This window comes from Ictalurus punctatus, chromosome 13, assembly GCF_001660625.3.
Source record: "Ictalurus punctatus breed USDA103 chromosome 13, Coco_2.0, whole genome shotgun sequence".
In the NCBI taxonomy this organism is placed as follows: domain Eukaryota; kingdom Metazoa; phylum Chordata; class Actinopteri; order Siluriformes; family Ictaluridae; genus Ictalurus; species Ictalurus punctatus.
The window spans coordinates 13,220,874-13,247,393 of NC_030428.2; the positions used below are offsets into that span (position 1 = coordinate 13,220,874).

The 26,520-nt window shown below is 40.0% G+C and overlaps 1 protein-coding gene across 6 annotated transcripts; it reads right to left on the reverse strand.

The window, feature by feature from the left end:
* mrtfab (myocardin related transcription factor Ab) lies at positions 1 to 26,520 on the reverse strand. Of its 6 annotated transcripts, XM_047159399.2 has the most exons (18): positions 26,383 to 26,520; positions 22,847 to 23,046; positions 8,684 to 8,749; positions 6,883 to 6,938; positions 6,665 to 6,740; positions 6,160 to 6,306; positions 5,858 to 6,018; positions 5,607 to 5,723; positions 5,224 to 5,477; positions 4,918 to 5,098; positions 4,475 to 4,840; positions 3,596 to 4,279; positions 2,898 to 3,101; positions 2,696 to 2,812; positions 2,365 to 2,508; positions 2,138 to 2,224; positions 1,944 to 2,004; positions 1 to 1,434 (listed from the first exon to the last, which is right to left on the reverse strand). In XM_047159399.2, exons 2-18 carry the CDS (start codon positions 22,968 to 22,970, stop codon positions 902 to 904), a joined length of 3,378 nt encoding a protein of 1,125 aa, XP_047015355.1. In that variant the 5' UTR covers positions 22,971 to 23,046; positions 26,383 to 26,520; the 3' UTR covers positions 1 to 901. The 6 variants fall into 6 exon arrangements, with proteins under 6 accessions (XP_047015355.1, XP_047015357.1, XP_047015358.1 ...); XM_047159401.2 differs by lacking the exons at positions 22,847 to 23,046; positions 26,383 to 26,520 and adding an exon at positions 21,645 to 21,830; XM_047159402.2 differs by lacking the exons at positions 22,847 to 23,046; positions 26,383 to 26,520 and adding an exon at positions 21,053 to 21,613.

The window sequence follows — 26,520 nt, forward strand, 5'->3', positions numbered from 1 at the left end:
TCATTTTCGTATTTTATTTATTTTTTTTGTTTTTGTTTTTTCTTTTCTTTTTAAAAAATAGCAATTTTCAAATATTCTGAAGTCTGAATCCCAAACCTGATGTCCAGTAGCTCAGTTATGCAAAGAGAAAGGCTTTAGTCAAGAACATGTACCTCAAATACAGCAATGCATAGAGTAAGGTGAACATCACCAAACCCAGTTCCCAGCAGAGATTGTTCGTTTGGAGGTTTCCTTAGACCAGAACACTGGTCAGGTCAGCATAAGTGCAAAGTTGAAAGCACTGGCATTTTGGAAGCTATTCCAAAGTCAGTCTCAGAAATTAGGTGAAGACCATCTCTCTGCTTAATTCTTCTTCCCATCATGTGCCCATGTCTCTCAGTGTCAGCAGGGAAAGTATGGTGGAGTGACAGCAATATGGCATGAGGGAGGTAACCCACATAGTTAAACACTGACTTTCTGGATAACTCCAGAAAATCCTGACATTTAGAAACTGCCTAGATTCAAATACTATTTATTCATGATGATGAGCAACCAGCTGTATGAGCGTAAATCCCCATTACATAGCCACCCAAACAGCTGGTGTATCCATTTTATTTGGAGGTCAAAATTCTTGAGAAATATAATGAGGGTTTTTTGGAGGTTGGAGGGTGAGGTTAATACATTAGTGCACAGTGCACTGTACCATGTTTATGTTTGGTTGAGGGAGTAAGGGGTAATACTCAGTGCTTTAGTAGACTTATTAAACTAGTGAATGCTTAAATATCATACACCAGTTTAAATGGTTTTAGCATTTGAAACAGCATGTATGTTGGAGTGTGTGTGCGCATGTGTAAAAGCTGTACACTGTATATGAGCAAAGGTGCTAGGTTGCATTTTATCTGCTAAGCAATTAAGACCAAAGCTACAAACAAGGGTCCCAGTGGAGCTGCAGGTCTGAACTGTCCAAAAAGTCTGCTGAGAAAACACTGGGAGGTGTGTGTGAACTCAGAGGAACTAGGATTGTCCCGCCTGTGCTGCTCCCTCCTCCCATGGATAAGTCTAGCCAGTCCATGCCATCAAGCACAGGGTCTTCAAAGTCCAGGCTGGTGGGATGGGGGGAGAAACTCAGTTCACTAGTGTCCATTGGGGAATGGGGATGATCAAGAATACTAGAAGTGCTCAGCATTTGGTTGTGGAAGTCGTCAATCAGCGTCATTGGACCATCAGGTTCCACACCAAGCAGTGGTGACCCCGTGGTGCTCTTCAGGAAGTCCTCCAGACAGCCGCTTCCTGAGTAGGACCGATGCTGTGTGTCAGGAGGCTGATGGGAAGGGGTGGAGTCATGTGGAGTAATGGGGGGGGAGAGATGAAGCGGGGAGGATGGGGGAGAGGGGGGGTTGGAGTGCAGCTCTGAGAGAGAAGGGTCTGGATTGGCCTTGAATCCCGCTGAGATTTCTGGTTCAGGTGCAGGAAGAGGCAGAAGACAGCAGACAATAAGAAGCATGAAATCCTTAATTATTTATGAATATATGTTCCTTCATTAACTACAGGCACGTTAACACAGATGCTGGAATCTTTTCAGGAACTAAAATATTCTGAAGCTACATGAAAACTACACGAGTTCCTCAGCACTGCAGAGACCAGAAACATGCATGTAAAATAAAAAGTGATGCAAACTAATCAAGTTTGGAATCAAGCCAAAAAATAAGAGATGATATTTGATCAAATCAGCATTCATTATCACAAGCTCCACCTCAACAATTCCTGATACACAGAAAAGTGCATGGTCAAGAACAGGAACTAAAAAAAAAAATTCATCTAACTATGGCCATGGAGCCAGCGTTGATCATAATTCCTCCAGAGAAAACATGCTTTAAGTTCCTGTATTCATGAAAAGGTTCTTGCAGTGTAAATGTACCTTATAATCATTTTCAAAATGTATTTGACTACGTTTTTTTTCTTACCTCCACTCTTAATAAGAATGTCAAACAAATCGTCTATATGGTGATTGCTGGAACCATTCTCCTGTGGGAGCAAGAACATTATTTTAATCTATAGCTCTGCTTCACCATCAGGAAAAAAGAAAGAATCATTAAAATATAGCAATGGAGCAGACAAAGCAGATGGAGATGAACAAAGTGCAAAGAGAGTGTCATACTTTGACATGATGGGGGTTATGGGATTCCGGTTTTGGAGATGGTGGTGTAAATAAAGTGTGTCGGTCAAAGCTTGGACATACATCTCCCTGCAAGAGAGGGAGATAGATCATGGTGGAAAAGGAAAATGGAGGGATACAAAAAAGGGGAAATGAGATGTGAAACAGGAAGTGTTAAGATGTTATGAGATAATGAATTGCAAAGCTGGCTGGATTGGATAATACTGTACCTTGAGTGAAGTAGGGGAGCTAGGCTCGGTGAGAGGGTGGGGCTCTTCATTGAGGAAAAAAGGATGAAGATTGGGTGGGGCTGACATTGACTGACTTGACTCCTGAACAAAAGGAGTTTGTAAGTGCAGTCCTGCTTTTTGTACCTGGAAACGGAGTTAAGGATCATTATATTATATGCTGCAATAACTTTAGGTTTAATGCATGTTCAGTTCAATTTGTTAGATGACAGAAAGCAGTCTGTACTCTTAGTCAACTTACGAGCTGTAACAAGTGAAACATTTTTTTAACAATTCATACTCCTCTATCAGTGTTAAGTGCACATTCACATACTTTTGAGGTGGGCTGTTTGGCAGGAGCATTTTGTTGGGGCTGTTGGGATTTGCTCACAGGTTGAGCAACCTCGTTAGCTGATTGGCTGGGAAGCCTGATAGGTGTGGACTGCATCCTCTGAAATAAATCATGCAGCATAAGTGAATCTATTCAACAGCACAAAAACTACAATTCTGTACGTCAGTGCATTTATACACATTACCTGAAGGGTGATGCGTCCGTTGGTTTTCATTTGTGGAGATTCACTGTTCCGGTTGTCCGCACTGTTATTGGTAAGTGCAATGAGGTAATGGTTGCCATTGCCATCGGTGACAAGAGTGGGTGCTGGATGAGCTTTGAGAAGATCCAGTGGGAACGATGTGGTCACTTGAGTGCCAGTTTGTTGGCTGACAAACACTTGGGAGACCTATGAAAAAAAGGCATGGATTAAAGTACATTCAAAGGCAGACGGTAACTGGAGCGAACACAAAATTCAAACAAATACAGATCCTTTCAACATTCTCTTAAAAACAAGAAAGCACAAGAAACTGGGCATTTTTTTGGATTAACAGGTCTGTCTTGATTTTTTAGATGCTGGTTGTCCATATTATTAACCCCACCCCCATATAGATTCTGGTGCACCACTGAGATTAGAGGAGATACCTTTAATGGCAGCTACTAAAATTTGCCCAATATTATGAAATGTTTCTAACTAACATTTTGGAAGTACTAGGTTTTATTTAATGTGGAATTTACCTGAATTAACTAATGTTGTAACAAATTTAACACTAATACTAAATATATACAATAAAGATAAGCCATCCAAGAAGCATTAAATCACATTTTAGACGGGGTGCCTTACTGACTATTATTAAACACCTTTTGTACTAATTCTTCATTAGTCACTATAACCTGACTGACCTGTTGCGTCTGTGACGGTTGTTGTTTTTGCTGCTGTTGTTTTTGTGGCCTCTGCTGCTTCTTTTGATTGGCCTGTAGCTGCTTCTGCTGGCTCTGCTGGATAATGAGCTGCTGCAGCTTCTGTTGTTGCAGTGCCTGCGGCTGCTGCTGTTTTGACTGGTCTGACTGCATTTGCTGCTGCTGCTGCGCCTGCAGTCGGTGGATCTGCTGCAGTTTGAGCAGTGTCTGCTGAGAACATTGTGTTTGCATCTTTCTCTGAGGCTGTGGTTCTGCTGATGTCTCCATGTCCTCCTTTGCTTCCTCTTTTACCTTCACACCCTCTCTGTTGGCCAGGGCTACGCCTTCAGTCTTGACTATTATGTCCATTCCCTCTACGGTTGATCCACGCTTGCCCTGTTCAAGCTGTGAGCGCAGAGTCTCCACAAGTTGCTGTTTCTGCCTTAGCATGCGGGTCAGCTGCTCGATTTGCTTATCCTTCTCTTGCAGCATCTGGTCTTTGTCCAGCAGAGATGCTGAGGGTGCCAGTGGGGCTGCCATTGGATGTTCCTGGGGCTGAGTAGCTGAAGAAGGGGCAGCAATGGGGTGGGACATACAGCATGTTGACTGCCCAAGAGGCTCCTCTTTAACTGGGGATGGATGCTCTGAGGAGGGGTGCAGACTCAGCTGGGTGAGAGGTGAGCTAACCTATTTAGGAAGAGAGGCTCACATTAAATAATTATATAATAAAACAATATATCTTCTTGTTAAGAAGGGACAGTAGCATATGCAGTAGCATTTACCAATAAAATGAAACATGAACTGAAACATCTGAAGTTTCTTGTAAGGTCCACATTATGAAACAAATCTATAAACACTTCCTGAGTGGAAAACAGAACCAACCATTTCTCCAAATACATCCCCATTACAGCTGGTCTCATCAGCACTCATTCCAGCCACTGAGCGTTCAGATGGTGAAGGAGATACAGGAGGGGAGGAACTTGTACTGTTGAAGCGTGTGATTTGGGGCAGGGCTGCAGCTTGGATGCCACTGCTCATTGCCACAGCATAGGCTGCCCCCTTCCCGACGGCATCTTTAGACTGAACTGCCACTTCCTGAGGTGGAACTTGAACCATTTTCATAGGTCCAGACCCTACTGCTGCACCACCATTCTGTTCCTGGTAGTTCTTCAGTCTCTCTATGAGGTCATTCTTAGTGCCAGACACAGTCAAACCCCTCAGTTTCAGCTCCTGTTTAAGCTCTGCAACCTGAAATACAAGTACATTAATAATGTACTGACCTTTAGAGCGCATTGTAAAACTGACCCATTAGAAAGCTGGCTTACTTTGAATTCATCCAAGTTTGCAGGCAATGCTCCTGGCTTGGCCCCTCCTGCCACTGGCTGGCTGGAACGATTAGCTCCATTCTGAGTGGATGTGGCAGCAGATGTGGAAACCAATCGAGATGGGGAAGGGCCAGAATTGGCCGGCTGTTGCTGCTGCTGTGGCTGCTGTTCAGAAGGAAGTCTGGAAATATAGGGACAGAACATTTACCTTCCTGCTTTCTGTGGAAAATTTACACAAGTGTTCTTTATCTGTACTGGCATCAAAAAATATAAAAAGCCCATATATCTCTCAAATTAAGAACTCACTTGGGTGGAGCAGGTAGGATGGTGTGATAGTTGTAGTGCTGCTGCTGTTGGCTGATGATCTGGAGCTGGAGGAAGAGCTGCTGTTGGTGGAGGATCTTGGCATAAGATGAATCCAGTTGGGGAGGGGGCTCACGGTCATTCTTCTGATCAGGAGGAATGTACTGGTGATATTTCAGCTTCTTCACCTTAGGTTTGTTCTCTTTAGGCTTCTTAGCCCGCTGAGCAGAACGATCGACACTAGACTTTAACTGGGACTGTTGCAACGATAACACATGAAGAAAAAAGGTTAATGGTGACAAAGGGGAAAATAATAAGAGATAGGTAAGCAACTGATCAATAAGGGATAGATCTGCAAGAACGTGTTAGCGCTAGCTGTCACTGACTTTGGCGGATCCAGTAGGAGGACGGGCACATGCAACCATCGAAGGTCCGTTGGTCAGATTTTGTGGGGAAGAGGACTCAGGAGCATTAAGCAGAGGTGGCGCAGCCTGAGTGAGGAACTGGAAATTGGAATTTATATACAAGTTATTTCAGCTACTTATATACATGCCATTCATATTCATGTCTTCTACTATGTTGATTTGTTTTTTTGTATTATAAACAAAAAGGAGTAAAGAGGAGACCTGAAATGTACCTGTGTGGGTGAGGGGTTTCGGTTCAGATTAAGCATATCAGAGGGGGAGTGTTGAGGGACAGAGCCAAGTGGAGAGTCCTGACTGCCCGGCTGTTCAGGAGATAGGCCATCACTGCTGTCCTCATCCAATGAGGAATTCTCACCTTTTGGAGAACCTGTACCTATGAGAATGTAGAGAGGGTAATAGAAGATCTGTAATATAAATAATCTGCTAACAGAATTTCAGCATGATGCTACTTTGACTGATGTTGACAGTGAAGAGTCTTGTGCTATGATGTGTATTTCTGTGGTGTAATGCTTACCTAAGAGTGCAGGCACAGGCAGGATGTTCTTATGGATGAGCTCAATAGGGCCGGGCCGGTGAGAGATTTTGTCATTGAGGTCATCAGCCAGGCGAGCCCTTTTTAGTTTCAGTTGTTTGGCCTGCAGAGAGGGCTCCACTGACGTCTCTGTGGATAGGACAGAGGCATACTTACAGAACTTGCAAGCAGACCGCATGTGCAGAGTAACAGCAAAGCCAAACCAATAATCTCACAAAATTCATTCAATTTATAGTGCATTCAATCTCAGGTTTTTGAAATTTTAAAAAAATTGTTTCTGTTCATCCTAAGCATTTCTGAGTTTTATTTCAGTTCAAGCTCAGAAATTTAGCAGCACTAAGAGCAAAGCAAGCAAGTAATATCCATTATGGCACATATAGAAATTTCTCCTTCGCACATTTGCACACACAAAAACCCCAGCTGATAGCATATCTTCCTGCAGTTCTATGACTTTCTGAGTTAGAGAGAACTGTCCGACCTAACTTACCCTCTAGTATGTGCATCCTCACCAGCTCTGACCTCTCTGGCCGACTCCTGATCTTTCTCTTCAGATAGTCCTCAGTCTAGAGAGAAAAGGAGAGACAGACACACAATTGTTGTAAGTGATGTACAAACCCTAAAAATTATTACAAGGTAGTAAATCTTAATTTTAAATCTTAGATTTCCACTCAAAAGCCAAAACAAAGGGTCTATGAAGTTACTCACCCGTGCTCTCTCAAGACTTTTTCTCTGCTCATGAAAGGCAGCAGGACTCTTCAGTGCTGTAGGCAGAAAAAGGTGTGCTTACTGCTTGACTGCACCAGTCATATTTGATATTAAGAAACACACTAAAAGCAGAACTGTCAGTTTTGTAGAATATCAGATCAGTTGTACACACAATGGAACCTTTAACAGGGGAATTGCTAAAAGACACCAACTTATAGGGTAAAAACAGGCTCCTGAGGATGAAACAGACATGTTCACCTAATGACCTAATCCAAATCAAACACTTTTTAACTCCAGAGATGAAGACTATTAGAGGGGAAACACAAATTCTTGAAGTGCAGAGAGCTTCCCAGGATTGAAGCTGTATCAAGACATTTCAAACGTAATAACACTATTATCTGTTATCATAATATGTGGATGAAACATAAATACAAAGAGCAAAAAGTAGTGTTTGCATCAAAGAAAATGTGTGAAATAGAAAATCTAGCAGATAGAAAAATCCCAATTTCTCAAGACCACAAGACCTCTAATTATTCTACATATTATACACAACAATGAGAAATGATAGGGTGGCAGTTAGACGTTCAGTTAGATGATGAAACCGAACTGATTGGGTAACAGTTGATGACATTTCCTCACCGAGAGAGCTGGACACTGACCCAAAACATGTAATCACAATTAACCCTGTGTGAGCGGTCCAGATAAAACTAGTACAAAAAGTCTCGCTCTCTCTCTTTTTTTTTTTTTTTAGCACCAGAGATGATACATGAATATAACATGACAGCTGAAACAAACCCCCCCAACACCTGCTGTTTGTCTCTGAATTCTCTTTCAATAATTACTTTAATTACTTTTGAGCACGTGGTTGTTTATTTGAGATCAAGAGTTTGGGATTTTGTGACGTCTTTCCAAATTCACTAACCACAGTGTGGGTTAAATAGCAGATGGGTCCTCTATGAAGCTACAAACATTTTAACATTACGGCCTGCGTGTGTTATGGAAGCCATTTTTTGGCTTTCACTCTTACAGTGTTTAGTTGCACTTGCCGCAGCAGCACTTCCTCCTTCACACAGATAGGCAGAACAGAGAGCACTGTGAAAAGGGTGCTTCTTCTAGTCTGATGAGCAGAACCCAGAATACGGAAGTGGAAGCCGAGGGGGAAGCAGGACCACCAGATAACACACACAGGCCTTTTCACAATGACTGAGCATACAAACTTGTAAGGCAGGTCAAAGACATAAACATAGACCTCCATTTGCTAAATCGGCCATGAAAACCAAACAATTATTTTGACATTGACTTGTTGCACGCAGCTATTCAAATGTAGGTTACAGTGAAGTTTACAGCTGACATTTTACCAACAGATTTTCTAAATTAGTTAATAAAGGGCCAGATGTTAAATCTTGGCAAAGTGGGGTCACCTGGCTTCTGCTGAAATTTTGGATGTTGATTTATAAGTCTAAGCACTAGCAGTGGAAGTCACAGACATTGCTTAAAGTCTTGCAACATGCTTTTATCTGAAGCAACTGTAAAACCCTTCCTTGGTTGATACATTTGCTGAGGTATTTGAATACAGCCATCAATAATTCGTGTACTCATTCAAATTTGAGGTGACGACAATGAATATGTAAACGTATTTACAGTCTTGTTAGCATGCTTTGTATGTTAACATTCAACATAAAGCGTCTCACTGCTGCATGGCTGGATTTTTTGCAAAACAAACAGAATCTGTCGCAATAATGTGCAAAAATATAATTTAAGTTTACAGCTGAATGGCAGAGAGCTGAGAAAGAGGACTTACGCGGCATGATTCCTTGGCTGACGAGCTCCTCTCGTGTCCTCCTCTGCTGTAGTTTGATTTGGAGGACTGCATGAGGACAAAAGAGCAGCGTTAGACAATTTAAATACACTTAACAATCACATCAGATTGGTTAAGTTATGATGTTTCGCCTCTCAGTGTCTTCTTCAAATTTAAACGTCTTAGAGATCGTCTACACATAGTCTGAAATACGCACTGCTGGGTCTGTCTTCGGTAACATGCCGAGGGGAGGGACCGCGACAGTGTAGGCTGTTTGCAGTTACACACTTCCTGTTTCTACATGCTCAAATTTTGTTTGATTCAAACAGTGTACCATACAGTGCAAAAGAGGAGAATCAGGGTCAAAAACAGGAACATATGGAGCACTGTAACAAGTGAGAGCAAAATTGCTCAACAAAAGTACAAAGAAGGAATTAAGACCTGTGACACTTACCCTGTTTTGAACACTAACAATTATGCTTGTGTGATATATTAATCATCTCTACATGATATTACATTGACACGATGTCCAGTGACGTTTACACATTTTGTAAAGCATTTATCGTCACTCAAAAACAGCAGTCTTTTTCTCCCCAATAAAACGGATAATGAGCCAATCGACCTTTCGATCTAGAACGATCTGTGCAGGTGCAACTCTCCTTGCCCATTCCACCCATTTCATGCTTTAAATATGTATAAATTGTCAGATGGGAAGAGGTTTGTGGTTATGTGTTCCAAACACAACTTCTCAGTTGCAGCAGCTTGTACATGGATACCAAAAAACCTTACAGAAAGCAAAAGTAAATCACATTTTTTTTTTACTGAGTTATGCCAGTGCTTAAAAGCTGTGGTAAGACATTCTCCTATACTGACCTTCATGTATCTAGAATGTAATGATTGTTGTTTTCAATTTGTTATACAATAAATAAATAAATCAATAAATAAATAAATAAATAAAATAGCCAAATAATTAAATAACAAATAATTTCATCTTTTTCTGGAAAGGCTGAAATCATTGGTGGAATATATGGCAGACACACCTGTCATCCCAATGCAATGACATCATCATGGTTATGCAGTTGCTGTGTTTACTGATCAGCTGTTCTGACCTTCATAGACACTGTATCATGGGGTTTAATGCTTTATTGAGCAACAGTGCCATTCACTCTCTGAACTGTACACCCCTGTGCCACACAACGGTTGAAGGCCAAAACACACCAAACAGCGTGCAGCACAACTGACTGCCCTCACAAAACACAAATCGTGCCCTCACATCTATTTTCCACTCTCCCTTGTGAATGCTTTTGTTCGTTCCAATGCTATTTTGAGTCATCTAAATTCTTCTCATTTTCACTTTAACAGCAGCCTTTGAAAACCCAAACCCCTCCTCCTACCACCACTATTTCAATACCAATTGCACCACTAAAGAAACACAACCCCCAGCAGCCCAGACCTCACTGGGACTGTTACTGTGAATCAGACACCTTATTACATCCGCTCTCTCTCTTACAATAAAGGAGGGAATTGATAAGAATAGAGTTACCAGTGACCAGACAGTGCCCTGCTTCAATATCTCTGGTCAGAACCATATCTCCCTGCAGCTCTCGCTTTGTTTCCCACTGAAACTAAGCAGGGTTGAGCCTGGTCAGTACCTGGATGGGAGACCTCCAGGGGAAAACTAAGGTTGCTGCTGGAAGTGGTATTAGAGATGCCAGCAGGGGGTGCTCACCCTGTGGTCTGTGTGGGGCCTAGTGACAGGGACACTATACTGTAAAAACAGCACCGTCTTTCGGACGAGACATTAAACCGAGGTCATTAACCCCGATGTCCTGGCGAAATTCCCACATTGGCCCTTCTCTATCATGGCCCCCTAATAATCCCCATCTCTGAATTGGCTACATCACTCTTTCCTCTCCACTAATAGCTGGTGTGTGGTGGGCGTTCTGGCGCACTATGGCTGCCATCGCATTATCCAGGTGGATGCTACACACTAGTGGTGGTTGAGGACATTCCCCACATACTATGTAAAGCGTTTTGAGTGTCAAGAAAATCGATATATAAATGTAACTGCAACTAACTTTAGGAGCCTTTAAGAGCCTACAGAAGAAAATATTCAAGAGCCCAAACCCTGAGCAGCCAACTGGGTTAATCACTAAGTCTGCCATTTGGTGAGCTCAATTAAACAACGCTCTCACCACCAAACAGGGCAACCTGAACAGGCACAACACCTAGGTCAAGCCAGCTCTAACTCTTGGCTTCATACTCAGAGTGAACATCAGTGGCTTGAGCTCAACTTTAAGATTTTACACTAGACCTCATCTGCTAAACCAATATATAGGCATTAATGTAATAAAATAGTTATTTAATGTGTCGAAATGGAAAACAGAATTGTACAACCCCTGTCTAGTTCTACTGCATGTTAATGTTCAAATGAAAAGTGAAAGAATGGGCCTACCTTCTTTAAGGCTATGATAGGCATGTCTGTCATAGTCCAGCCTCAGAGGCTGTTCATCTTGATCAGTTCTGTATGGTTCATCCTCAAAAGAGGTTGTATCAAAGTGGAAGCAATGGTGAGTATCCAGCATGACTGAATCCAGCATTGGCGATACTGATCCTGCTATGGTCTCAATTTAGAATGGAGACTAAGAAAGCAGGAATCAGAAACCAATATCACAGCTGTTTTCCTCAGGTGTGAAAAATCACATTTGCAGTGGCTTACAGAAGGGAAGTTCCCCTTAATAACTATATTTGTTCCAAACAAGAGCAGATTTATTTTTTCAACTCCACGATTAAGTAGTTCACACTATGAATAGCACACAAGTTCCACTTCTGTCTAGTCAAAATGACCACTCGCCTCTGCTTCTCCTTCTCCTCTGATTTTCCTCTTTTCTTGTAGCAGGGGCAAATGACAAATCTCCAGACCTAACACAGAGCCTCTACCCATGAAGTACATCCAGAGAACCAAGCAAAAAAAGTGAGATGCAGCAAAGAGGACAGGGACATGCTACCAGCAAGAAAAACCTGCTCTCAGTGCACCATTTGCTCTCTCCCAACACACACACAGACAGTCAGAGGAAGAGATTACTGAGAGTCAGTGACTGCACTGTCCACCTCAGCTGTTGCTACTCGTTCACTCATTACAACTTGCAGTCTCTTGCTGATATCAAATTACACCAACCCAATCTAAATGCACAACTCGTATATTATGCACACAAAAACAAGGACTTTTATCAAAACTAGTAATGGCCTTTATGTAGTCATATCCTGCATATTATTATATTAGTGGTAAAAAAAAAAAAACCCTCTGCTAACCTATAGAAGGGGTTAAAAAAAGATCAAGCAGTCCTCTTCCAACACCAAGATATTAATGGGCTGTTCATAGTTCATATTTCAAGAGGTGCTCACAGGCTGAGATCAAACTTTTCTCATTATGTTGCACTGTACAGTAAAATAGAAGCTCTTTGTTTCATTACAAATTGATAGTGAATGACAGGAATAAGGTCGGTGAGAGAATGGGAATCTCCTATGACCTTTGTACTCTTGCCATGGGACAAGGTGCAGGAGTTTCTGGGCATCCATGTGTATTCTCAAACTTCTGTGTAGCTACTGCAAATTTCACCCCCCACCCCTTGGGTCCTCTCCCAGTTTTAAATAGTATGGCCAGCTGGCCAAAAGGCTCTATATTCAGCTTAGTATCACCTGTGCAACCACTGGATAGAATTACTTACAGATATTCCTACACTAAGGCACTCACAATTAGGCTGACATGCATTTACACATGCAACATATGCAGAATAAAAAAAAATAAAAAATACACAAAAGACACAGCTGATAGACATGGCAGACTTATTTAAAAGTGTAGATACTCATTTCTCATCATCATACAGTAGCACTTCTTCATATTGTGAAGACCATTTTCCAAGAAAATGGAGCTTTCCAGTCAAAGCTGAACTGAAATTAAGAACGTCTGTCTCATGAAAAGCAGTCCTTCATAGTGCATTCATAGTGCATCACTCCACTGATAGTATGCATTTAAAAAACTCACAACTTCCGGGTTAAATTTTTATTGAACAGGCTCTTCCACAGTAGATTTCCTCCTCAAAGGAGTGTTTTAGCAACTGGTTTATCAACTCCCAGTTTGAGCACTGGAAGCTGTACGTGTGAACCTTCTGAGGATTGTTCTTATAATAAATAGTAAATAGATAGTCTAATTTATAGACTATATAAAAATAGACTATATAAAAGTCTCTTCAGTCCAAAAGATTCTTAGTTAAATCTTTAAGTAAAATTGGGTTATACATACAAGTTTTATAAAATAGCTTAAGGCTGATACTGAATGTTATGTGGTTAGTGTGAGTAAATGGGAGTAATCAGCTAAGAAATGGACGTTAATCCATATTTGAAATCTACATGCTGCACAATGCTGTATTACAGCCCAGACCAAAAGAACAGAGCAGCCTAACAAGATGATGTGCATCTGAAATGGTTGACATAACTCAGAAAAGCACTGACTTGTTTCTTACAATGTTGTTGGAGATATGTGATTACCAGTCAAATATGCAGTTAAAAAAGTAGTTACATTGTGACCCAGTATGACTTTATAAGCTCTGCATCATCAATAAATTGTAGTACATATTTTCATGCACAGGAGACTGTAGGCACCTGACTTTTCTGTCTCTATGCTGCCACCTTTTGCTTCTGATTCTTTAAAGCACCCCAAAATACCTACCAATTTGAGACTACTTTTAGGGCTTAACATGTTTGTATAAACTACCTAAGTATAGGAGTTAGCACCCTGATTTCTAAGATTTTGTTTGTATATAAAACATTTTTTTTTACTCTGTGCAGCTTTATACATACCAGCCCTGACTCTAGATCAGCTTTACTGAACATCTGGAACATATGTTTACAGTTTGTCCCAATGCTAATGAACAGTGACACATACTCAAATGCTGCCTATCCTTTAAGATGTTGAGAATGAGCTCACACCAGCCCACAGCTGCTCACAAGCACTGACACACCACCTTGTACAAACACAGCAAGAAGTAGGAAACAAAGTCTACTAGTGTCACAGGTTCACAGCTACCCAAAGAACAACGAAAAGACAGACAGTAAAGAAAAAAAACCTTACTGTTTATTATGAGTAATGCAATATTTGGGCTGAAAGACTCATTACTGATATATTGTTTTATAACGTTGCAAGTTTAATAGTCAGTGGTAGCATATTAATATGTAAGCAGACAGACATTAATGTCACTTTGACAATGGCTCTTAGAATAACACAAAACGGATGTTCGCACATTGGCCAAAGCTTTAACAGCCACTACATTACTAATACTGAAAAGCTGCTGAATAAGTGTTAGTGACCTCAAACCTTGTTTTGAGCTTTGTAACAGGGTTTAAACAGTACTGTACTGAGGAGACTCTGCTCTGTCTTGATTGGGTATTTAAGTGCATTGAACGTTGAATGTAACTCAGAACACATAAATCAGTAACTTCCACTCTACACGGTATATTCTTCTAAACATTCCTCCCTATTTTCCTGGCCATGCTGTCTTGTACTGAGGAAGGAAAGGGAGTTCATCAACCCCTCTAACACAGAGCTTTAACCGCACATCACATTACAAATACACAATTTCCTGAACTCGGTTGCTTCAAAAGTTCACCAGTTAAAGGGCCTAGAAAGAAAATAGTTTACATAGTCCATGACTCCTGCTATTGGGGTGTTGATTCTCATCTCCCTTATTCAACTTCTCTGTTCAATATTCACATTATTGTTAAAGAGCCTCTATTGTTCAAGTTTCCTCTTTTATATTCTTTGTCCAGAAAACCACTTGTCAAGTTTTTGTGGTTTTATGTACTAAATGGAGTTGTTATTCATTTTTTTACATGACCATTTTCCAACCTCTCACTATCCATTACAATTAAAAGGTATCTTCCCCCCCGTGCTGTTCTGATTGGCTGGCCACATGTGAAATAAGCTATACTCCACTGCCACTTACAATTTGGCTCAATTTGTACAGTGGAAAAACACTGGAAGATGAAAAAATAGAATCTTATCAACATATCGATGTTTGAACCACAATATGATCCAAACATCACCCTATACCTTCTGATGGAGTATCTGGCAACATATATAAAAATATATTTGCCATTCTCATAGCCAGGAACACCACAACATTTAGCTATGTTTTTGAAATGTGTTCATAGTAATACCACAACAGCCATGAGAAATAAAAAATGTGCTGTCTCTGCAGATTCGTTTGTATTGTATGGACTGGGGGCAGAACGGCAATGTTTGAAACTGTTAAAGAGAGAATAGCATTTCTGAACCAGACACAACTGTTCTTCACAATATGCCGAACTAGAAGATATTCATGATTTTCCCTTATTTATTTTCACCACCATTAGAAGTGATCTTAAATGTTTCGAGCTCCACAGTTTAGAGCATTAATATGTTAATAACAAAGTTGACAAACCACAAATTATATAAAGGAGCACTTTACAACAAAAGAGAATGGGAACAGATGACAAACGTGTAGATTAAACGTGTCCTTCTTTACTAGGAGTGTGGAAGGACAAAGAAAGGTACAAAGAAAAGCAGGGTAATGAAATATGATCGGCATGCATTCAAGGGGTAATATGAGGCACTGTAAGGAGCTGGTTGTATTCAGAAAATTAGGTTTTCAGACAAAGTTCAGATTGAGGCTCGATTTTAGACAGAACAACATGAAATATTTTAATCTGAACCCAGTGCACTTGACTTGCAATTTAATGCGAGTCTTGGTTTCTGGGCTACAAAACCAAAATAGTCCACAGCACAGAGAGAATTTTGTGTTCTAGTCTTTTCTTAAAAACCTGCTTGTTTAAAGACAGAAATCCCTGCTGGGCACATATACATGAGGAGAGCAATACAAGATTCTTTATCAGCATTGAATAAGTAGACGATGACTGCATAACAGATTGCCCTTCTCATTGTTTACTACTGATAAACAGTCTCCAACATCCCAGTACAATGGTCAGGTTTGGTAGTCTGCTCAGTATACATAATGCACTTTGTTTTAGCACATAAATCAAAGCTGAATTAGCCATTAGGTAAATGGGGGGAAAAAAGAAGATCCAATCAACATATAGGAGCAGTTTTCCATCTTTCTATATGCAGGCACATACAGCTTAACTGAGTCTAAACTCTAAGGCAACACACTAGGGATAACCAGGACACTATCAGAGTACAACTGCATTACTCATCAATTTTAAATACATCTATCTAGTCCAATATATTCAGAGTTGTTTGCATCACCACGGTTAATGTTAAAGTTTCTCAGCTTCACAGTCTGTACTCCTGCACTTGTTGAAAAACGTGAGATCTGGGCAATAAAATCCTTTCTATAGCTGAGGGATATGACTGTTCCATTGGCTTCAGTTCACCAAACCAAAATAGAAATCAAACAAGTCAATGCCATGATGCAACACATATGCATGATTTTTTTTTTTTTGGGTCAGGAAGACATTCAGCCATTTTGCATCATTTTACAATCAATGTCATTTTGGATAGACATTGTGTGATGAGGCTGAACTGCATTCATGCACGTTTATGTGTCTCATCTTGTCAGTATAGATAAGAAAGGTCTGCTATCTTTCATTCTGCTCTCTCGCCTTCCCACTCCATCCATCCCACTCCATTTTGAGTTTGTGTAAGCATGCCAGAGCTGGAGTCCATCACACAGAGTTACATAACACAGAAAACCACAGAGTAGCTCAGAAAAAGTGCAGACAGCCTGCTGCCATCTCCTTACAACAATCTCTCCCAAAACGACACACATTCATGGTTCTCTGTGTTTACAATGTAATGCCTCATTAATGTACCGTTTCCAGAGAAAAAGAGGGGGGAAAAGGACAACTGAATTGCACTTATTCCAATATTTTTACATATACAACTAAGATCGATGACATGTATATTCTTGGAAACATATACTCTGAGATTCTTGGAAATTTGCCTCTGAACTTTCAACCTAAATGGTTTTAAAATAAAGCAGAGCACTCATGGCCACCTGGATATAATCCTTCAACTTATATCTGAACTTACTATATGCAACTGCTAACCAAAATGATAAAATAATATATACACCAATCAGCCATAACATTAACACCTGCCTAATATTGTGTATGTCTCCTTGTGCACCAAAACAGCTCAGACCCATTGAGGCATGGATATTACATTAAAACCACCTTCCTAATATTGTGTATGTCCCATTGTGCATCGGTACAGCTCAGACCCATCGAGGCATGAACTCCGTAAGTCAGAAAGTGTGTTGTGGTAGCTGGCACAATAACAAAGCAAATCCTTTAAGTCCTGTAAGTTGCGAGGTGGGGCCTCCATGAATCAGACTTGTTTGTCTGACACATCCCACAAATGCTTGATGGGATTGAGATCTGGGGAATTTGGAGGACAATTCAACACCTTGAAATCTGTCATGTACCTCAAACCATTCCTGAACATTTTTTGCAGTGTGGCAGGGCGCATTATCCTGCTGAGAGTGGCCACTGCCATTAGGGAATACTGTTGCTATGAAGGGGTGTATAGTACTTGGTCTGCAACAATGTTTAGGTAGGGGGTATGTGCCAAAGTAACATCCACATGAATGCCAGGACCCAAGGTTTCCCAGCAGAACATTGCCCAGAACATCACACCTCCTCCGCCAGCTTGCCTTTTTCCCACAGTGCATCCTGGCACCATCTCTTCCCCAGGTAAGCGATGCACATGTACCCAGCCATCCACATGATGTAAAAGAAAATGAAATTCTTCAGACCAGGCCTACTTCTTCCGTTGCAGGCAGTAGACAGGAGTCAGCATGGGCACTCTGACCGGTCTGTGGCTGTGAAACCCCATACACAGAAAGAGCTGTGTTCCGACACCTTTCTAGAAAAACCTTAACCAGTATTAACTTTTTCAGGAATTTGCACTACAGTAGCTCTTCTGTGGGATGGGACCAGACAGGTCAGCCTTTGCTCCCCACGTGCATCATTGAGCCTTGGACGCCCATAACCCTGTCGCCAGTAGGTACTAACCACTGCATACTGGGAACACCCCACAAGACCTGCCATTTTGGAGACGCTCTATCCCAGTCGTCTAAACATCACAATTTGGCCCTTGTCATAGTCGCTCAGATCCTTATGCTTGCCCATTTTTCCTGCTTTCAATACCCTGACTTTGAGAACTGACTGTTCACCTAATATATCTCACCTCTTGACATGTGCCATTGTAACAAGATCATCAATGCTATTCACTTCAACTGGTAAGCAGATTTAACGTCATGGCTCACTGGTGTTTGCATTTTTAAAAACAATATCTAAAGTTCATATATATACACAAGGGTGTCCCCAAAGTCTCCATACATAGTGAAAATTAAAACGTTTTAGCAAAATGTAACTTTATTTACAAAAATACCAACTGCCATTTCTCCAACTCATGATAAACTCATGTTAACACACCTCGTATTATGAATGTAATTGCATGTCCAACGCAACCCTGCCACAGCTTCCCGATTCAACCATGAGAACGATTTCAATACGCTCTTCTTTTGTCAAAAGACATCTTAAAGCATCTTATATATGAAAATATAAATATTAGAGATGCACCGATACTAAATTTCTCAGCCGATACCGATAATTGATTATTCAGAGTGATATCAGCCGATAGCAATAGTTCTGCCTTATATGCCTTCTTTTAAATTAATAATAATTAATTCCACAATTCTGAAGGAAACGCAAATAAAATCTCTCCATTTCAACAAGCTGTTTCACAGTAAAAGAAAACTGAAAACACATTACTCAAATTAACACTAACACAAACTAAATTCTGAAGATTAAAGCAAGATTTCTTAACTTACTGAATGTTATTAATTCATATTAACAGTCAGTGTGTTTACATGGACAACAATAATCCCCTATTAACCCGATTAAGACAATACTCTGATTAAGAAACTACCATGTAAACAGCAATTTTTAATTACCTTAATCTGATTAAGGTCATACTCGAAGTAAACACAAATCGAATTAAGACATGTGGAGTACTCCTGTTTTAGTCGCATTATCAACATGTATTACAGACATGTAAACACCTTAATCACACTATTAACGTCGTGTGAGAGTTTTCACCGAATTTTGCGACAGGACACGATCACACACGGCAGTGCTCAACCATTTTACGGCAAAAAAAAAAAAAAAAAAAAAAGAGAGCACGACTGCATCCCAAATCGCATACTTTCCTACTATAGGCCTGTAGTAGGAGAAATACATGCATCTCGGCAACTATATAGACGGTAAGTACGCGGTTTGGGACACAGCCCACGGATTCATGGAGTTGTCTATTTGCACGTACAGCAGGACAAATAATTAACCGCACTTGAAGCGTTTATAAAAAAAATTCAATAAAACACCCAAAATTGTATACGGTACCATAACGAAGACAAACTGTATGTCCATATGTGAAATTATGGAGGGACGTCGGACGGCGTGGCGTAATGACGTGCTGTTAATCGAACTATGTTCTATAACGTAAAACGAGTACATGATAGGAGTATTCTAAAAGCGACTCATGTAAACACCTTAATCACATTATCTTATTCAGAGTAAGGTCAATAATTAGATTACTGCTGTCCATGTAAACGTAGTCATTGACTGAATTCTAAAAAACCTCCTGTTAGTCTCACATTCACTCACCACAAACAAAAGCATTTCTACTTCATCACTGACACCAAACTGATATGTAGGCCTAATATAAAAAATTTTTTTTGTGATGATATTAACTCATTTAAATTAACTGCGTATGAAACATACTACTCTACAAATATATTTTTCTGTGCAATATATATTACCTTTTTGTCAACTCATCTTCATTTAAATCTCTCAACGGTGTACTGGCGCTTTAATTCAGCACAAGCAGCGGGGGGGTGGGGGGTGGGGGGGGGTGTCTTAAACTGCACTCGACACCGCCTCACTGCTGCAGCGTCCAGTGTAAAATGTTAGTGGTGCAGAGATTACAAACTGGAGTTTTGTCATCATTCCACACAAGAGACATCTTTACACACAGCACGAAATCGATGTGTTTTTCTGCCCTCTTTTGATTGACAGGATAAAATCGGCCCTGATCACTGGATGTTTTTAAATATAAGATAACATAAACCAAGTATGAAAGATTGTGAAAGACAATTTGCTGTAAAAAGTGTTTATTTCCCCTATGTATGGAAACCTTTGGGGACCCTATAGTATACATGTGAAAATGAAATACAAATTATGCAGAAAAATGAAGAGAAAAAAAAAGTAGGTTAAAAACTATAACTAAACAATTACAAACATCTGAATGCAATTTTGCAATCACATTTTTTTTTTTTTTTTTTTTTTTTAACATTTCTCAAATGCTCAAAATTAACAAATTTAACTAATTTAGTGCCATTAGATGGCAATGTTTCATATCACGGATACTTTATATGAGGAAAAAGAAACGTTACCCACCAGAAGTGCCAGCTTCCCAAAAGTTAACAGCAACCTTCAACACAAAATTTTGATTTTGGTGTACTGATAAATGCTGCAGATATTGTCAGTGAGGACACCCTGAACAAGTCAACGTGTGCATATAATGTGTATTTATTCATTCTAAGTCTAAATAAAAACAAAACTAATATAAAAAAAAACAACAATAAAATTAGTAACACCTCCTAAGTGAAGCCTTCTAATTTCAAATGGAAATAAAAAGCAATAAATGTGAATTATAATAACAACACTGCTCATAAAAGATGAATACTGTCCTAGTTATTAGATGTAACAGGCTCAATCTTGTCTGTGTAAGTATGTGATGCCAGCTGTCATGTTCTCCTAACATATCCACTGATGAAGGAACACTATCTGCTGCACCAGCCACAGTGCCATCTTAAAATGTTAGATGGACTCATAATATAGTAACTGTCTGATCTCTGTTATAATGCATTTGTAAATCAATACTGGGGCAACATAATAACTGACAGTTATGGGCACCAGTTACTGGTACTGATATTATGAGGGAAGTGCTTAAGAGCACTCTGGATAAATATAATTGAAGCTAGAGAAAGCTCCCATGAACCTTATGACACCACGACATTATTTGATCCTGGGTGACAAACTGGATTTTCCGAGTCCTATGAAGACATCTGCAAACATAGGCATTATTAATAAGCATTATTTAACTTCGGTTAAATGCAGGAGGAGAGACCTGCAAGGGTAACTCTATTACCAAAACAGTTCTGATGTAAGCTTAGTGCCAGTGTCTGCTGATTTCACACATCAGGCCAAAAACTCCTTGCATGTTTGTGCTTTTTTTCCACAGGTCAGACTTACTCTAATAACGGGTGTATGCACTGATTTTTTTTGCTCTCGGCTTTGAGCTCCACTCCCAGTCCCCCAAGAGCAGACAGCTGGTTTAGAGAGAGAGAGAAGCAGAGAAGGACTTATTCCACACCCCGCCCCTTCCAGCTGGAACGACTTTGGGTACAGCATCATACAGTTTTATTTAGAGTGCTCAGACTGCATCATGAACAAGCAGATTAAAAAAGTTCTTCGAGTATGCATACATTTTATTTATGCACAACTGACCACTTGGTGAATGCATATAATCTAATGTGATCTACAAATAATCACCACACTTCTGTTTAGTGTAGTTTAACATCTAATTATTTCCATTTCCCTACTGTGTTGTTTTTCCATGCATTCTGATTTTGTCATTCTGAACAAAATGCTTTAAATGGCTTCTAGTCAGAGCAGTCTTGGGAAAGCTCAACACAAACAGGGCAATAAAGCCTGGACAACAGCATGCTTGTTGGACAACAATAACACTTTAATAACGGTCAAGTTATAAATTACAGCCTCCTTCTGTAAACTCAACTCCACAACATGAATAAGGAGTGTACCTGCATTTATGGCAATACGTTACCTGAACATAGAAAATGAAATCACTTGCCAAGTTCAACAATCCATCTGTAGATCAGCTGAGTAGAATAAATAACCAATGAAACAAATGAAGAATGAAATAAAGAATGAATGAAGCAAAAAAACGTGGCGTGTGTTGGAAAAAATAAAATCCAGTGGCTTTACAAAAATTTGTAGAACCTATCTATATACATCTCACCTTCCCTTTGACTGCATCCCGTCTCTCGTGAGTTGGCATGTGTGTGCACGCCCAGCTCAAGTGGGTGTGTGTCAGTGCAAGTTTACTAGCTACCTTATTCCTTCTGATTCTTTTTTAAACTAGCAACTCTGAAAAGTTTTCCCCCATTTCTTGGGAAGGGACTTTAGACTAATGTTGACATTAGCCCTCTGCCTTGTGTCAGACTCAAAACATAATAGTATTCCAGACCACCTATGACCCCTAAAGTGCTACCTCCTCACAGACTCACAGACTGCTTGTGTCTTGGCACAAGATTACGCAATTTTGTACTTAGGAAAAATATCCTGTTTTGGTCCTCTCATACACCCACGCCCCCATGCTTTCAACACTTCCTGGAGCTCCTATTCAGATTTAGTTCTACAATGTGCTAATACATGATTGCATGAGCATCTTTCAGACACGCTAACTGCAATACCTGTTTATACTTTATTCAGCAGCAATGCAAAGTATTGCATGAGAAAGATAAAGGTAGCAATTACTTCTATAAAGCATTTAGATAATAATGGACAAAAGCCCCAGTTAGCAAGTCTAATACCAGAGTGTCTTTGGGGTGAGAGACATGAAAGGGGCCCTGCTATAACATGTCTCCAACTATGAGACAGCTCTCAGTAGAAGTACAGCTCTAGGGTAAAAGTGTGAAAGAAAAAGGAGTGGTGGCTAAAGGCCAGGAGCTGTGAGATTGGACATGCCCCAAACCGGGAGGCAAAACCCTGTCACTGTAATTCATTCTCAGAAGCGTTGCAACTTCCACAATGCTGCAGAAGAAGGTGATAACAACACAGAATATCAGTAAATGCATTTCTCCAGAGGTAAACTTCACTATCATCTGCAGTACTGTAAAAACAATATAATAAAGGACACAGTAATCAGTTTTGAAAACATAATCATAAGTACTCTGCAGAAAAAATGAGAATAGACAGAGAGCTAAACTTACTGAAAGTAGCATTATCTGAGTGCTATCGACTCACCATTCTTCCTCTCGCTCAAAGGCAGTAGAGTGGGGCCGGTCTGAAGCGTAAGCTCCTGCAGCTCACTGGTCACGGCCTCGCTTTGAGGGCTGGGAGTAGTGCCTGAGGCTGAGGCAGACACCATCCTACCGGCACTCAGCTCCCTCCCAGCCCGGATCTCCTGCGCTGCCAGCGTGATGGATAAGGGACAACAAACACACCTTGAAAAAATGTAAACAGAGGATAATCATTACTGGGGATTCAATTAACCTGTTTTTAAGAACATTTTGAAATGGCGCTGAAGGAAACTTTAATGGAAACAGCAGAATTTCAGTATAAAGTGCAATTCACACCCAAATACTGCAAATATGTTTTCACATTTGGATGAAATGAAAGAGCATGTGTATCAATCAAGTTAAGATGATATAAAGGGATTAATATGAACAATAACTATGATGGACTGTACTGTTGCAGAAAACTCACAATGAAATAGGGAGACATATGGCAGGCTCAGGCATGCCTCATAAGTGTGCAGTCCTACTTGTGCAATACTAATAACAACTTTAAGAACACGCACACCCCAAATAACATCAGCTAGAAAACTTGAGTCCTCCAGCAGTTTTTTAAAGAAAAGAAAAAAAAAAAACTGTCTTGTTCAACAATCACCTCTACATCTGAGAACTACAAATGCAGATTTTTATTTATATTGTAATTCTCAGAACAGAATCTGTGCACAGTTTACACTGCTGACAAGGTCAGAGAAGGATAAAAAATGGCTAGCATAACCAAAAACAATTAGTGTAACCAACAATGCTTTGGAATTACAGTAAAACAAAAAAACCCCCACATATTTAAGTGTCACTTCAAATGGTAAACTGGCAACATGTTGAGAACGTTCTCAAAGACCTCTCAATGACAGAATTTAACGTAGCAAACGAATGCCCTACGGGTAATAGTTTAACAAGAAAGAATCAACTGCTACCAGAAATCACATTTAGAAACCAAAATCATAGCAAGGCTTTCTTCAAGTGTGTCATACATTAGCTATTCCCCCATGTTTTGAATTACACACACACACACACACACACACACACACACACACACACACACACACACACACATCCTAAACTTGATGTAGAGGAATGCGACATCTCAACTAGTACAGCAGGTAGATGCCTCCATACACAGCATTCCCAAATTAGACACAAACACTCTTTAATCTTAAAAACCTATATCTCTGGCTATTCTTTCTAAATTGTCTGTACTAATTCCTGAGCAAGTTCTTATCAAACGCTGAAAAGTTTGAATGTTGCTGAAAAGTCAGAATGTGGTTTCAATAACACATCAACCATTTAAAAATATATCAACCCAAAACATTTAAAAACATAATTAAGAAATAACCCTGAAACAGGTTCAGGAAACAACCTTAATACGCTGGAAGGATCTCTAAAGTTCACAGTCTGACATCAGCATGGAATGACACTACCCAGATAAATACTCACATAATCTTGTCCATCTGTAACAACACTTTAATAAACACATACTACAGCCTTTGCATATAAAATGCTACCTTGTCTATTGAGAATTCTATGTGAATTATCAATGTTGTGCAATGTGTTCATTCTTGATCCACTTTAAAGAGAAAAACACATTTCCCCTGTTCTGTTCTGCTTCCAAATATAAGTCGTATAGACTGATGTTCTCTGTGAAGTCAACCACAGATTGAATTAATAGCTGACCCAAATGCAGAATCTGGTTGTTTTTTTAAGCCTATATAAACCAGATCATAGTGACTACAAGGATATGTTCTTCATGACCTACTCAACATGTTTCCACCCATCATGAGCTTTGCAATGACAAATGCATTCAGTATGACTTATTTGTGGAACTGAGCGATATAAATCTGCTTCCATACACAACAGGCAAATCGAGACCACAGTAAAATATTACTAACATGAGTACACACATAAAATGTAGCTATAAACTGTTTACATTTGTGTGGAAATAAAATGAAATAATAATCGGAAATCTGTTTGTGTCTGTATTTGGTCGCTTGACTTGTCGACACATTTATTTATGCATCTTGGCACACCATCGATGAACATGATTATAATGCGTACACCTACAGAGTTTCTTTCTTGCTCATGTATAAGAGGAGTTACTTAATTGCGAAATCATTGCAAAAATCTATTAAAACCTATTCAAGGCGCTGCATCTATGCACTTTCTGGAGTTTACATGAGCCTCATGTGGAGGAAGTGTTTAGACATGTAGCACGAACTCCTATTACAATATAAAGGGGAAGAACACATTCCTCATTGTGCAAGTCAATACCTGTCTGAAAAGTTCACCTCTAACCACGAAGCCTGGGACAAATGCTTCCACCTAGCAGGCTGCTGAAACAAAATATGTCTCTTTTCTTCCCCTGAGAGCACATCAGGTACCAGCTTAACCTGTCAAATAGGTAGCAGTGCAACTAGTATCCAAGATTGTAATTAGTGTTAATTAGTAGTATGTCCATGTGGTAGATCTATAAACTTTAAGGATAACAGTTCCGCTCACATGGTCGTTTATTTGAGACGGTCATGTTTAATATGTAATATGTTATCCATATCCAGTTATCCATTAATTTAAGCTCTTAAATGTGCAGCAGATGAAAATGTGGCCATCTGTTCATAAATCATCTCTGTAATGTCTACTGCAAACACACACAGCATTATAAATATAGTGACTGTCTAGTAAGTTCAAATTTATTACCATCATAAATGAATAGCACTGAAAGCACCAGGTGAAAGAAGTATAATGTTACTTGAATCATCTTCCTGACTGAAACCGGATGTGGACGAGAAATATGCTGGCTCGGGAAATAAAAAGACAAAAGACAGCCGAATCTGCTCATATAATCTTATCTGATGTGGGAAAACCCAATTTCATGTCAGAATTGTACTGCACAGCATTTGTGTAGTGCAGTAGTTGTTGTCCTACTTATTATTTCTCTCATGTTCCTCTCTAGCTAGACAGCAGGCAGAAAGCTGGAGCATGTGTTGTAAGTAGGTGTGTCCTGTGCTAATATATAATGGCACAAATACCTTACGTTTTATCAGATGTATAACTAATCAGATACCAGTATGGATGTGAAAATGTGTGCTCTGTAAGAATGGGAATTCATTTGAACTGACGCATAGTAACACCAGAGTTAACTAGCGTCTTACAATAATTGTCGAAATTGCACGGCGAAATGGCAGGAAGTGTAAATGGCAAGAACATAAACATCTTTTTAACAACGCCAACACATTCACAACTCGCACATTATACACACGAAACAGATGACGGTCAACGCTAAAGCTGGGACAGTTGGTTCTAACACTTAGACTAGCGTTGTAATGCAACGAATAAGCGACGTGCACTTCACTACAACAACCCGCAAACACCGCAGCACTACTCCAGTCACAGCGGGCTAGCTCACTGCTAACTACTCATTACTCAACTAACAGCATACTTTCCCCTGCAGTTCAAAGTAACGCCTGTAACTTTGTCCGCTATTTCTAAACAACTTACCGGGTTGCGAGGATCTAAACGAAGTAACTAGCTGGATTTTGAAACGCTTCATTTATTCCCAAACTTGTGCCGTCATGGTTAGCATGAAGCTATGCTGCTCAGCGACCCTGACTAAAGCGCCTCCGCAGTGTGAACTCC

Excerpts from the sequence above, each read along its gene's own strand:
- mrtfab (XM_047159398.2), bottom strand. The coding sequence starts at position 11,280 with ATGCTGGATTCAGTCATGCTGGATACTCACCATTGCTTCCACTTTGAT. Across the intron at positions 4,280-4,474 it reads GGGATGTATTTGGAGAAATG|GTTAGCTCACCTCTCACCCA; the intron begins GTTGGTTCTGTT and ends CTTCCTAAATAG. Across the intron at positions 1,435-1,943 it reads CATTCTTATTAAGAGTGGAG|AAATCTCAGCGGGATTCAAG; the intron begins GTAAGAAAAAAA and ends CACCTGAACCAG.